Source organism: Mirounga angustirostris, unplaced genomic scaffold (genome assembly GCF_029215605.1).
Source record: "Mirounga angustirostris isolate CCGP_5_RB_7025 unplaced genomic scaffold, mMirAng1.0.hap1 SCAF_3, whole genome shotgun sequence".
In the NCBI taxonomy this organism is placed as follows: domain Eukaryota; kingdom Metazoa; phylum Chordata; class Mammalia; order Carnivora; family Phocidae; genus Mirounga; species Mirounga angustirostris.
The window spans coordinates 156872564-156887925 of record NW_026991711.1 but is presented as its reverse complement, the minus strand read 5'-3'; the positions used below and the strand labels follow the sequence as shown (position 1 = coordinate 156887925).

General features: G+C 36.8%; 1 protein-coding gene across 1 annotated transcript in view; it reads left to right on the top strand.

Annotated features, from left to right (window-relative positions):
• Window positions 1–15362, top strand: part of DNAH7 (dynein axonemal heavy chain 7) — a 243274-nt gene that overhangs the window by 48321 nt on the left and 179591 nt on the right. Inside the window, exons 17-20 of the mRNA XM_064585828.1 lie at window positions 401–587; window positions 9506–9699; window positions 11154–11352; window positions 14134–14274. Of these exons, the coding sequence (XP_064441898.1) occupies window positions 401–587; window positions 9506–9699; window positions 11154–11352; window positions 14134–14274 (721 nt within the window). The remainder of the gene's footprint in view (window positions 1–400; window positions 588–9505; window positions 9700–11153; window positions 11353–14133; window positions 14275–15362) is intronic.

The window sequence follows — 15362 nt, the reverse complement described above, 5'->3', positions numbered from 1 at the left end:
GGAAATGAGTCTTGGATGTAACTACCTTTCCTAAGAAGTTCAGAGTGCCCTTCACTGAGAACATCATTACTGTCTCCAAAATCTCATTTCTCAGTTTGTACCCTCCAGCCACGGAGGTGATTTGCAGGAAGGTTTATTGCTATGGCATATCCAGAAGCCAGCCATTTGTAGAAAGGTATATCTGAACATGTATATTCCATATAAACATAAATGCTGCTGCTATTATTTTAAAACAGATTTTGAGGAACAGATTTTGTGATTTGTTGTCAGATGAAGGTAGAGGGATGGAATGGGAATAGCAGCACCGCATACAAGATTGACAATCATAGGTATCGTTTTGAGTTTTGTCATTTGAAACATCGCTTGATTTGCTGCTGAGCCAGTGTGTTTTGCTTCGCAGAGAATGGGAGAGCAAGCTCCTGCTACTGCAGGAGATTCTGGATGAATGGCTCAAGGTCCAGGCCACATGGCTCTATCTGGAGCCCATTTTCAGTTCTCCAGACATTATGTCTCAAATGCCTGAGGAAGGAAGACGATTTACAACTGTGGATAAAACATGGAGAGATATAATGAAAAGTGTTGTACAAGTAGGTGAAAATCTCTGAGACTGTAATTATTTGGTTGAAGTGACAAGATTGTTGTTTTCAAAACAATCCAAAAAAGTCACTGTCTTTTCCCCCACATAGGTTCCTTTTTCAGATATTATTTTAGAATCCTAGGAGGAAGAAATATAAACTGAGTAGATATTTTGTCCTGACTACTTCTCGGGGTCCAAAGTAATTTGCATTATTATTATTTTTTTTTAATAACGACTTTTTTCTTTTTAAGATTTTATTTATTTATTTGAGAGAGAGAGAATGAGAGACAGAGAGCAGGAGAGGGAGGAGGGTCAGAGGGAGAAGCAGACTCCCTGCCGAGCAGGGAGCCCGATGCGGGACTCGATCCCGGGACTCCAGGATCATGACCTGAGCCGAAGGCAGTCGCTCAACCGACTGAGCCACCCAGGCGCCCAGTAATTTGCATTATTTAATGACAGGTGGTTCTATTAGTGGTTCCTACTGGATGCTCTGGCAGGAAGTCACCGTATGCAGCACGTGATGTCCCCTCTATTTTATGCCCCCCTTGTTGTGGGCTGCACCACCACTGAAATGCACTATAGTGGGAACATGGCAGCATGCCACTCAAACAATAAGTTTCTCTTTGGGCATCTAAAAAAACGATGAGTTGCTATAAACATCGGGGTGCACGTACCCCTTCGGATCCCTACATTTGTGTCTTTGGTGTAAATACCCAGTAGTGCAATTGCTGGGTCGTAGGGCAGCTCTATTTTCAACTTTTTGAGGAACTTCCATACTGTTTTCCAGAGTGGCTGCACCAGCTTGCATTCCCACCAACAGTGTAGCAGGGTTCCCCTTTCTCCGCATCCTCGCCAACATCTGTCGTTTCCTGACTTGTTAATTTTAGCCATTCTGACTGGTGTGAGGTGGTATCTCATTGAGGTTTTGATTTGGATTTCCCTGATGCTGAGCGATATTGAGCACTTTTCATGTCTGTTGGCCATTTGGATGTCTTCCATGGTGAGCGCTGTGAATTGTGTAAGACTGTTGAATCACAAACCTGTACCTCTGAAACAAATAATACATTATATATTAAAAAAAAAAGAAGATAGTAGGAAGGGAGAAATGAAGGGGGGGTGGAATCGGAGGGGGAAACGAACCATGAGAGACTATGGACTCTGAGAAACAAACTGAGGGTTCTAGAGGGGAGGGGGCAGGTGGATGGGTTAGCCTGGTGATAGGTATTGAGGAGGGCACGTTCTGCATGGAGCTCTAGTTGTTACATGCAAACAATGAATCATGGAACACTACATCAAAAACTAATGATGTAATTTATGCTGATTAACATAATAAAATAAAAAAAATCCAAGAAATAGAAAAAAAAATTTTAAAAATTTAAAAAAAGATGAGTTGCAAAGATAAATTTAAAAAGACCAATAAACACAAACAAAATGCAATCAATCAAAACACAAATACTGAACTGACAATTTAAGGATGGAATTTGGTTCCCAAACTAGTAGCACTGAAAAAGATACGATTTTTTGTTCAATTCAAAAAACATTTATTGCCCACAAAGCATGGTTTGTATGTTACTGGGAAGTTAACATTAAAGTAGAAGAAATATTAGTTATTAAATTATATTCATTAAATGAATGTAAATTTCTCCATTGGTGTTCTTGATCAAATACAATACTGGAAGGTAAGATGAGTATTATCTTAAAATTTTCCTACCCTAAAATAGAAATACACATATTGTTATTATTTAAACTTTGAAAGTTGTGACTATAATCCTAAATATGGATAATACTGTTTCAACATCAACTATATGACTTGCTAGGAAAAATATTCAGAATGATAGACATGGGTTTAATAAGTTTACTTCATTTTATGTAGTAATACTTGAAACATACCTCTGTATAAACCAAACTTCTGTAAAATTAATCACACTGGAATTCTATATTTAAAGGACCTATTGGTGAGTCACTTTGTAATACATTTAATCATCTCTATTTTATTTTAAAAATTTAGCCTTTTGTATATCATTTCCTTACAAAAGGGCAAAACCCTTGCAACATGTACACATTTTCACTTGGAAAAGGATGAAGGAGAATTTTTTTGGTTGTTCAAAACAAAAAGTAGATGTTTGTATTTTCCTAGTTAAGATAATTTTTAAAATTAAAAAATACACTCTTTTTTTGGTATTTGATCAAAATACTCTTCAAAATCCCTTATTGCTAAGGAAATTTTATAGGTATTTTAGTACCTAGAAAAAGGGCAGCTATGCTGGGGCTAGTAAATTAAGGAGACAGATCTTCAATTCTATCAAACTGCTGAATTAAAAAACAGGGACACCTGGAGGGCACAGTCGGTTGAGCGTCTGACTCTTGGTTTCAGCTCAGGTCATGATCTCAGGGTCATGGGATTGAGCCCTGAGCTGGGTTCCATGATCATTGTGGAGTCTCCTTAAAGATTCTCCCTTTCCCTCTGCCCCTCTCTCCCCTCTCTAAAATAAATAAATCTTAAAAAACAAACAAGTACACCTGAAACTAATAAAACACCATATTTAAAAGAAAAACAGACAAAACAAAACAAAAAAAACATTACTTACTCTTGATCCCAAATAAGCAGTTTCTTTTGGGTGACACTTCCTTTACTCTCGCTGTAAGACCTGATTGTCTTCCTGAACTGGTTTTACATTTTCTTTTTCTCAATATATTAGTATTCAGGACAGCTTTTGTCCATATTCCCCAAAGCTTTGAAAATAAACCTAAGTCCATATTTTCTCAGGAAGGCTAATGAGATGACCTGTGAGGTAGAGACATCACTGAATTAAGTGTTTGATACAAAAAGCCATCAATTTCCATCTGAGGGATTCCTAACAAAGGTTCTTTTAGAACTAGGCAAGAGAAAAGACTCGGAGGTTAAATAGAGAATGTGAAAGATAATTTAATATTCTGAAACCTGCTACCAAAGATCCTATCTCACTAGGAGAGGCTCCATTATTGACCATTCAATCTAATTCCAGAATTTTTCAATCACTATTAAGATAGTTTTGCCTATAAAGACTTAGCTGTACCTATTTCAAAACCTCAGTCTCATGTTCTACCCTGAGCTCTTCTCCTTTGCACAGGGTAGGTAAAGCGGAGTTTCCAGTGTTGGGGAAATGTGGGGACTGCCCTCCCACACTACTTCTCTCCTTCCTGCGCTTATTGCCCGGTGCTGAGACAAAGAGAAGGACGGAGAGGGAGGAGAAAGATAGGAAGAGGGCAAGAACGAGAGAGGATTTACTGATATAACTGATCCAGTCAAATTGGCTGTCCTTTTTGTTGGAGGTCATACGATGGCCAGCCTCCTGTCAGTGGAGTCCAGGCAGTCACTATACTTTTACTTTTGGTCATCACAACTGGTCTAGCTTTTAGATAAGTTGTGGACAGGTGAAGTCCACAAATTGACTCAGTATGGACAGGTGAAGCTCCCAACAAGCTCTGTCTGGTAAGAGATCCTATCATGAGCAGCATCTCCCAGGTTTGACATCCTCTGTGAGATTTGGCTGCATCTTCAACCTGACCTTTCAGTGGTGGTTACTGCCGCATTTTTCTCATATGTGTGTCTCTGCCCCAGGCTACAGCAGTATTTCACAAGTCAGTAGCCCTTAATTTCATCTGGGGCTTGCAGAAAGGTGGGATCCATCATCTGTACCTTGTGGTGGCCTTGAGCACCCCTCCTTCAACTGGTCATTCCACCACACCATCTTCTCCTGCGGTTCTTTTCCTGCTCTGGTCGCACTGGAGCAGACTTTCAGTTGGGAGAGATGTTAGCTTCCTCTCTTTGCTTGAAAGACACTTGAAAACATTTCTAAGGATTCTCTTGGCCCACCTCCTTAAGATTCAGGGATGGAAACCAGTTAACTGCCTACCGTTTGGAGGTGAAAGAAGTGAATAATCTTTCTTCATGTATACTGCACTCACTTTCAAACTTTTGACCCTTACAAGTCTTCGTTTGTAGTCCATACAGGCAGAAGAATGCACTCTCGAACTTCTCCCCAGAACTTTTCCTCTTGTAGTCTAACCCCATCTTAGTACACATAAATACCATTCCCTTGGTTGCTCAGGCGAAAAACTTAGAGGAGTCAATTCTTTTTTTTCTTTCTTTCTTTCTCTTTACTATAGTAAATATGATCACTTGGCACCACATATCTCCCTTCTTTCTAGTGAGCTGGAAAGCTAAAAATCACCTCCCTCAGACTCCCTAGCATCTAGTTTTTGGCAGTGAATGAGATTTAGACAACTATAAACACTCACTTGGGATTTGGAAAGCATAAGTGAAATTAAAGGCATCTTGTTGCCATTTTAGGTATTTCTGCTGTCAGGCAAGATGATGAGCACAAGACTTCTTTTTTTTTCTTTTCCAGCAAGACTTCAATGTCTGGTCATCAGTTTTATAGGTATTTAGAGGCAGTGATGATGGTGGCTTTCTGAGCCCTAGATTCACAGTCACCATAGTGTGTCCTTGAATGCAGTAGTGCTCGTGGTGGTATCCTGTCCTGATTGGGGCAGGGGTAGAGACACTCCTGGAAGGTCAGCCTCACAGTGTTTCAGGAGTCTCTCCTGAAAGGTGCTCCCCCATACCTTCTAATGATTTTTGTAATCGCTTCATTCCCTACATTAAGTATCTTTTTTTGCTTAGTGTACCTAGAAGGATTCTATTCTGCACTGAATTCTGAATAAATGTGTGAACACCTCAAAGATGGAACTAGGATTGTTTATAGGACCCAGCTGGGTTTTAGGATGGTAAAAATCTAGTTACCATTTGAAGATGGAGCCCTGGTGGTTCCTGGCATGCAGTACAAAAATCACTTAAATTATGCTCTTGGTCTCCTGGAATGAAGAGTCTATTTTATAGGTAATGCTTTGGTGGACCAAGTGGCTGCTGGAATCAGCACGGTAGGAATTTGAGATAAAGGGGATATGAGATGGGCTGAATTCTTTTAAAAGCACTGGAGAAATTAAAGAATGATACAGCTTAATTCAGAATTTAAAACTCTAGTCAAAGCATGGTCAGAAGCCTAAGGAGCTTCTGTGACTGCGCTCAAAGAGCCTCTTATTTCTCCTCGCTACAAGTTTGACATAGCCAAAAATGAGCAATAGAGTCTGATTCTGTGGGTTGGCGAATTATAATGTAATTTAATTTGTAGCCTTGCCAGATCTGTTATATGAAAGGTATATTACTTACCAGGAAAGAGTAGGATGGTGAGAACTGGAAATGGGGACATTTGGATTGGTTTGATTGACTCTAGGTAGTCTGACCCTCATACCACTGAACCTCCTTTGCCAGAAGCCTTGGCAGAAACCCAAAAGATATGCAAGGCAATGTATCCCAAGGTCCATTCTGTGAATCCACATTTTCTCTCTTAGTGCTTAAAAGGTTTAATGAGTATCTTACAAGTTTTCTGTTGTCCAGGGATTTCTGATTAGGAAGTTTATGGTTGTGGAAGTTTACTAAACTGGCTTGAGCTTAATTCCATTAAGTGTATGAAACTCTGCTTTCTGTGAAGCTTCCTGGCGGCAGTAATTAGAATGCTTTCTCTATATACCCAAATGCAAGTTTTGGGCCCCTGATATCACAGGGATTTGGTTTAAAAATGTAAATCACCCAGTAGATTGTCACTTGAGCTGCTGAGAGTAGTAATCCTTGTGAAGCAAAAGAAGACCCATACAATTTGTAGAATTATTCCTTTAACCAAACATATATATATATATATATATGTATATGACAGTTAATAATTCCTTTTCTTCCCCTCCAGGAGACAGAAAGTAATTAAAGTGTCAAGGGAGTCATATTAAATTTCAAATTTCTAGTAGTTTCCTATTAGAACATCTATTGTTATGTCCTGAGAACACAGATCATAAGTTCCATCCTGGTGCACAATGGAGGCTTGTACTTTCCTTGGGTTGTTCTGTGTGTCTACATGCTTGCCTCATCCTGCATTTGCTCAAGCGTTCAACAAATACTGATGGAATGCCTTCTGCAGAGCAAGATCTTATGGCACTACTGAAAGGGACTTAAAGCCAGTTTTATTTTACAATGATAAATAGCTTCCCTGAAGAGTGGCAGGTTATAAACTGTTCATTTTAACTCCGTGAAACTGAGGGAGCGAAGTAACTCCTCATTCCTTCCATCCACCCACCCTGCCCCACTCCGCCCCACCCCAGGAGCATCTTTCTGTCTGTCTCTTCAACACACAGTGACGGAAGAGAAAATAAAGGGTAGTTACAGGTATATGTGCTTCTTATGCTTATACCATATTAGATTCTTCAAATATTTTATCTAGTTTGGTCCTCATAACTTTGAAAGAGGGCTCTTATTCCCATTTTAGAGATAAGAAAACAGAGACTCCAGTTAAATAAATGACCCAAGGTCACACAGGTAATAAGTAGCCTTGGGATTTAGGAACCAGGTCTACGCTTTCCTTTATCTGATGCAGTCTTTGTTATGGTCACTTTCTCACAGGAAGAAAGTGAAGGTACTTTAGTTTCTAGGAATGAGATGATTACTTTTATTTATTTTTTCTTAAGTCCACATACAAAGGTACATAGATTATTGCCTTTGTTCATTTAGAGCTCTCACATTTTTCTCAGTCATTGGGCTAATCTGTCTAAATAGGTTTGACCTCAGGAATTCAATAAAATTTTTTTACTTAAATGTTAAGTGCTTCCAGAGGTATTTCTTTAGTAATTGTAGTATTTAGGGAGAGAAACATGACCTGTTGTTTTAAATAGCTGAATTTTCCTTTAGCTTTCAAACCTCAGATCCAAGATCGCAATATTGCAAGAAATTCTTTGGCTGAGAATGAAACAAATCTTGTTAATTTGTGAAAGGAATTTTTCACATTTATTAGCAACTGTTCAGCTTTTTTGTTTTTTTTTTTTTTTTTCTAACAAGGAAAGGCATATGTTACCAGAAGGTGGCACTCTGAGAACATCATTTTGGTTTTGGGATTTAGGAGTACCGGAGTACTCCTCTATCCTTTCTTTATTGGATGAATTGCACATTTAAATTATGACCTGAGTCTTTGTCATGCTTCTTCTTACATGTGTTTTAAACAAATGTTTATTTAAACATAAAACTGTTAGGAAAGAAACTGTCTTTTTAAAATTGTCTCTTTGAAGAGAATAAAATGATATGTTACATACTTCATGTGAACCTGTTTTATTGAGAAAACAGGTATTAATGATAATTATATTATTTGATTAAATTGCTGTGTTTCCAAGTTACATTGTTAAAATTCAAAACAAAGCAGGAAAGTGTAACTTCTCTTTCAGCTGCATTCCAAGTATATTAACAAAAACATTTTAGAGAGTCCTGCAGGAGTATAAAATTTCTGTATAGAACAATTTACAACTGACATTTTTGGTTGATCTCTTAGTTATGGCTGAGTGCCACAAGTAAGCTAAATAAGTTAATCTTGAAATTCCATATTCAATTTTTTTAACAACCTTCTCTTAATATCTATAAATTTTCTACAATGCCCTGGTACTTATATTAATAAATATACTAGCGTCTTCTCACTATTATTTGGTCTGGCGGTTAATATATCCAGTGTGTTTTAGCCCTTTTTCTAACATATTGATGCTTACTTAGTAAAGAACTTTTATTATTTGTCATTGTTGTCAGTGGTGATCCCTGAGTTTGGAATTAAAAGACCAAGACTAGACCTAGATGACATCAATCAGGTGTTAAAGAAAAAGAAGTAAAAAGAATTTTATTTCAACGATAATCTAGATTGTATTTTAAAAATGTGTTCCTAAAGATTTTCATAAACCCAGTGGTTATTTATACAGATATTTTGATAAATCAAGAAACTACTTACTCTTTAAAAATATCAGTTCTTAAGGCCACCTTTTGGTTCTAATTCTTATTTTGCATCCCACAGCATAAAAGAAAGCTCTTTTAAATACTTGACCGTGTTTGAAAAACTTTAAACCAAACAGCTCACAGTGGCGCTCTTCTGTGATAAAATGTTCCGAAATCCATGCCTTAACAGTAGAGCAGTCTTAGCTTCTAGAGAGTTCAGGAAGAATACAGCTGGAACTTAAGTCCTTCAGCAAGCAGTGTTACAGCGTAGTGCCAAATACTTCTCATTGCAATGTCAGATTTTTATCAAAAACTCCTTTCTTCACCCCCAAACGCTTACATTTTTATCTACTGTTATAAAACAGGGATTGTGTTATTTTATTACTGATGACAATATCTGAAATAATGATGATTTATCATTTTAGAATAATTTTTCTCAAAGAATAAAAGACAAACATATCTCATACTGTTATTTTGTTTCTCCTATCCTTCCTGTGAGTCCCCTGTTCTTGCCCCAGCCCTGTGGATGGGTGCTCACCCTCCTACTCACCCTCCTTCCCACTTCCCTCCTCTACACCCTCCTCCACTCCCCTCCCTTCCCTTCCTGTCTTCTTCTCTCACTCATGCTCATTTTTGGTTTCTCACACTTTCCAACTTAGAATGAGAAACTTGAGCATTATCACTATGGTTCAAGTCAACAGGACTCTTACTAATTAAAAAGGCTAGTTAGATCTAGAATATGCGAGACTACTTTTAAAAAATAAATATTCACTTAAATTTTGGTTAACCTTTGTTCAATTAAAAACATATAATTTCAGGGGCGCCTGGGTGGCTCAGTCGGTTAAGCGACTGCCTTCGGCTCAGGTCATGATCCTGGAGTCCCGGGATCGAGTCCCGCATCGGGCTCCCTGCTCGGCAGGGAGCCTGCTTCTCCCTCTGACCCTCCCCCTCTCATGCTCTCTCCTTCTCACTCTCAAATAAATAAATAAAATCTTTAAAAAAAAAAAAAAAAAAAACATATAATTTCAGATATAATATGAATACAAATAAAGCTAGTACCTAATATTTTTGAGTTGGGTGTTTTTAATTTTTAGGACAGACGTGTTCTACAAGTTGTAACTATTGAGAGAATGCTGGAAAGGCTGAAAAAATCAAATGAACTTTTGGAACTCATTCTTAAAGGACTTAATGAATATTTGGAAAAGAAACGTCTTTTCTTCCCCAGATTCTTTTTCTTGTCTAATGATGAACTTCTTGAGATACTGTCTGAGACTAAAGATCCCACTAGGTAAGTAACTTACATATATAACACACAGCTAAATTTATCTGCTTAAATTTAATTTTTTAAAATAAGGCAGAATGTAAATGTGTATAATTATGTTCAAGAATATTCTAAATATTATCAGTAATCAATGTAATTATTAAAAACATAACATCATTGAAGGATATTTTTCCAAATGTGATGCATCTTGGGGAGGATTTCATACTTTATTTTCTCTTACAGATTTTTCAGAACACATTACTCTTACAGTGGCTTGCAATGACCCATGCAGGTGGTCTCTCATTATCCTTCCTATTTATCTCCTACTGTTTTCTTGTTCATTCTGTTATAGTCCTTCCAATTCCACTATAAAAGGGGCAGCCTCCTCCCTTGGTGTACTGTCCTCTTTGCATAAGATGCTCCTTATCTAAATATCCATGACTTCTTTTACCTCCTCTAGATTTCTGTGGAAACCTGCTCAAATGTCTGCCCCTCAGGAAGACTTTCCCTGACCGCTATATTTAATGGCAACCATTCCAGCCCTTCCTAGCCACCTTTCCTGGATTACCTTTTCTGCCCTCTTTTCCTTTGGCATCTTTTTTTATTATCTGGGCATACTCTATAATGTACTTATTTGTTTACTGTCTGATTTCCTCTAGCAGAATATAAGCTTCATGATGGCTGAGATTTTTGACTTTTTTTTTTCCAGTGCTGATTCCCAATTCCTTAGAAGAATGTGTATGTCTAGTATATAACAAACAGTGAATGGATATTTATTAAATTTGTTAGTTTTGTGCCTTGTGCCTTCAAAGTAGGAGACAAGTAATCCAGACAAAAAGATAAATTTAGGCTCAGATTTCCATCTGAATTTTTACATTCCGCTTCTTCATTGCCTATTGAAAGATGAGTTCAATTGGTTATTGGTAATGTGCCAAAAATGAGGGCTTCAGCCCCTCCCATCTATATTACAATGACTATAGTTGAAAACCTTCAAAGCAGTTGATTTAGCGAATTGTGAGGTATGTAAAGTGCTGAACTTAGTTCATGGTTTGTAAGCAGTCTCTGAAGATCCCAGTTGAAAAAGCTAGTTTTGTGCATTTGAAGATTCTTCCAATTAGTGTATGATCTATTAGTCAAGATTGATTTGCTCCTTATGTTACTTTTAACATCTTTCAATTCATTGTGTTGGAAACAAAACCTCACGGGTGTCTCCTCTGTAGCTCTTATTATAATTATAGTTTGACAGATCTTTTTGTGATTATTCAATTAATGATGACCTCCTACTGGACTGTGTAACCCATACAGGCAGGGATCATGTCTTTTGTTCCCCCTCAGTGTTTCATCCCTAGCAGCACTGAGTAGGGGCCTAACACATAATGCACATTTATAAATTGTGGATGAAGATTGATATACAAAGAACACTGAGAGTTAAGGAATTGCTTTACTTTGATCAATTCTATTAAACATTTTTCCCCTGACAGGGTGCAACCTCACTTGAAGAAATGTTTTGAAGGAATTGCAAAAGTAGAATTTACAGAAATGTTAGACATTACTCACATGAAGAGTAGTGAAGGAGAGGTTGTGGAACTCACAGAGACTATTTCAACGGCCAAAGCCAGAGGTCAAGTGGAGAAGTGGTTGGTTGAATTAGAGAGAGTCATGATTAAATCCATCCACAAGGTACTTGGCTGTGTTTATCATTATTTCTAGTAAAGATTGAGAATATTAATGTATCTTTGGGGGCACCTGTGTCTCAGTTGGCAAAGTGTGTGACTCTGGCTCTCGGGGACCTGAGTTTGAGCCCCATGTTGGGGGTAGAGATTATATAAAAAACGTATCGTTAATAAATGCACTGTTTTCTTTAGACAGAAATTGAGTCATGAATTACCAGTTCAATTGTAACAGGTGGCTTAAAGACAAATATATGGTCTATGAAATTAATTTCCTGGGGACTCACTTGAAAAGTGGGACAAAATACCATTGATACTACAGAAAACTTGGGTTTTAGTCCTAAGTCCCATTTTTTGCAGCCACAAGCTAGTTCTTTCATCATTAATTAAACACACCTTGTTCTACAGAGTCTGTGTTTAGTCTTGCCTTGGATGCATCTCTCTACAGTTTCACATCAATCTCTTTGACATGTATGTTTCTATAATGAATCTTTTTGTTCCGTGTATATACAAAAAAGATACCAAAATGTTAGAAAATCACAAATACTTCCTATAACAGTCACTTCATATTTTCCCTATCTCATAAAACATCAACTTAGTCATTTGTAATTATATTTATTAGTAGAAAATTTCAAGTCATGGCAACAAATACAGATTAACTGAGCACTTAAATTCATTTTTTCACTATAATGTGGACTTAGCATTCAAGTTCTTCATCAAGAATAAAATCATGATTGAGTTGGGGATCAGGAGAGCAGGAATGAGAAGGAAATATGGCATGATGTCCTAATCAACAACAGTTTTCATTGATTTTTCAGATTCTCTCACACATTATTAAAAAAATTCCTTAGAATCTAAATGTTCAGTGGATATCATGTGTCTGAGTGCTTTCTCTTCTTAAATATAGTTTTAATATCTGCCTTCATAATAGTTTTTAAGTAGATGTAAAGTCATTTGGACAGTTTTTCATTTCTCCCTATAGTGGATTAAATATCCATATAGATATAGCTGGTTTCTTTGATTGAATTATTTCTTATGATAACTTCTTATTTATAGGTCACTAGGTCAAAAAGATGAGATTTCATAGGCCTTGAGACATATTGACAAATAAGATTCCCATTTATGTAGTTGTAAGCAATGTAAATGAATCCACTTTGACCACTACTTAGCAGCCTTGGTTATATGGTTTGTTAATTGATATATACAGTGATAACTCATTGTTTTAGACCTGTCTAATACTATTACAACTATTTTTAAAATTTTTTTTTTTGTCAAAGTGCTTAGAGAAGGTATTTTGGTTGCCATTTCAGAGTGTTTAGATGGAATGGCAAGGAATTGTGTAGGAAATATCTTCCCCAAATGTTTATGCGTAAGTTTGTGTTACTGAAATGTGTTACTCAAATGCAATATAAAGTACTACAAATAGAAATATGTGTGTTGCTATGTTTTACTGTATGCATTTGTATGCTCAAAAGACTATTGCATGCTTAAGTGAATTTGGGGTCATTTGTAAATAATAAAAAAGTCATGTTCTTGGCATGTTTGCCCCTTTATCTTACTAGATTATCATTTGTATGTCACTTCCAAAATATATATAAATTTATATATCTATATATACACATATATTTACATATGGCACACATAGATCTATTTTACATACAATAATAAACAACTTTTCATAATCATATTTCTCCTCATCCAACTATGCAGAAATTGTGATTTAGATTTTAATGTCTTCCTCTTGTTCTTTCCACACTGTCCTTCTAGAACATGTATTTACTCCATCCTGACATTTTGTACAGTATCTTCTATTTTCTGTGTTCCTCCCATCTCTCAGTTGCTCATTTTCACCTGCCCTTTCTGTGGCTCCTTCTGGCCTTTGAAATTTCCTTTGTTATCAATAGCCAACACTGCCCTTCATCTCTGTTCAGCTCCATAAATATCTAGCTAGACTAGAAATCCAGAAAGGTTCATACATCCTTTATGTATTTCTCAGAAAAATCTAATTTTGACAGTCTTTTCTGAAATCAAACATTAAAGTGGGTATCACCTCACAGGCAACATTACTATTTTGGTTGATACATATAAAAGATTAGAATGTTTCTCACTGATGGCTGGTGGAAAAAGTGGATATGTCAATCCACTGAAAATGTATGCAGGAGAAGTACATGGATTTGACATAAAACATGTAGCAAAGAGCATAAATAAGACTTCCTGACTTTCCTGGTACTTAACTCTCCATAAATGAATTATACACTTGTGCTTGTCATCATTGCCTTGGGCATCTATCTACAGACTGAGAAGAAGTGAACTCTGGAAACAGAGGAGGAACTTGAGAGGAGTTGTGTGGTTTGCCTGAGTGTGCATGTGTACATGAGCCCATGGCTGAATGGGGATCTGATGAAGTTCAAAGAAAATTACTGTCTATGGATTTGACAGATCTCATTTTGGGATGGCTTAAATGTATTTCACAATAAAATTGCTTGTGCTTGATCCATCTAAATGTATGTAGGATATCTGTGGCTAGAACTAGTCAAATGAATATTTGATGTAATGTGGTTCACACAAATTGATCACATATCAACAAAATAAAATGCTATGTATTTTTTCGCTCACAGGCATATGGATAAACTTGAATTTAATAGTCTCACCAATGCTTTGAGTCTTCATAATTGGCTAAGATGTAAAAAGTTGAACAGTATGAACTAATCTGTTTAGGAGGTTAGCTCCTCATTGTATAGCTCATTCAAGTAAACTGTGAAACGATCTTTAGCATTTTTTTTCCAATTAGGTAATCAGAGCTGCATTGCTTGCCTATACACAAAATATGCGAATTAACTGGGTGAGAGATTGGCCAGGACAGACAGTGCTCTGTGTATCTCAAATCTTTTGGACGATGGAAGTACAAACAGCTATTTCAACGGGACAAGAGGTAAGCTTTATTACCCCCAGGTTTTTCAGCATTTTTTCAACTAGTACTACTGCCAGAATACACTAATTATAAAAAACAAAATAAAGACAATCCTCTTAAAACCCTTAAAAGGGTACTTGAGTCTCAATCCTGTTATTACATACATTTTTGTACCTTTAAAAATAGAATGGTAATAGAACTAAGAAACTTCCTAAAGTCAGAAAGATTAGAAGGAAAAATAACATAACTTTCTTTTATGCCTTGAGTAAAACCACCCTATGAAGACAAGATATTGGTTGAATTATTTTGACTATTTTCATTTTTATTCTTAATGCATTGATTTTAAATAATAATTATTGATATTTTGAGTGATGCTTAATTTTAAATACTGTAATATATTAGGCATACTAATTTAATAATATTAATTGGATTGCTGTTAATAATTAACAACAGAAACCATATTTAATACAACATTCTTATCCTTGAGATAGGAATACAAGTTGACTGATGCACCAATTGGAATGTAGTAGTCATAGTTCTTTTGTTTAAAATCATGAATTTTAAATATATTTTTGACATGGAGTTTGGTATTATTGTCTTTAAGGTACTGTTGAATGCTGATAGTGTTGAGGTTTGAGAGAGACTAATGTTCTCTGTAAGCAGGCAGATCCCATAGAGAAAGGAGCTGAGTGACACATGCTTAGTTCTGCCAAACTTACCAACGGGTCATTTATTTCTTTCCTGTGGAAAGGAATGAGGGTATAGGGCAGGAAGTCAGGGTTTTCCCAGAAAAAGTCTGTCTTCCTGGAACACAGGGCATGGGGGAATAGGGGTTTCCCTCACAGCAGTAAGCTTGCTTCTGGGCTCTTGGCTTCTAGCCCCATACGCATTTTTCTTTTTGTTCAGTGGGTCTAGAGAATTTTCTTCTCTCTTTACTTTTAAGCTACCGCTTGTCAACCTCCCCACACAGGAGTTTCCTCCATCACCACTGTAGGCTACTGGGGCAACATGTAGCTTCCTGGGTCTCCCTCCTTGCTTGCTGGTAAGCTCCCCAAACCACGATACCAACTTTATCACTCACCACTGGCGACATAGTCTGCAGGGAACAA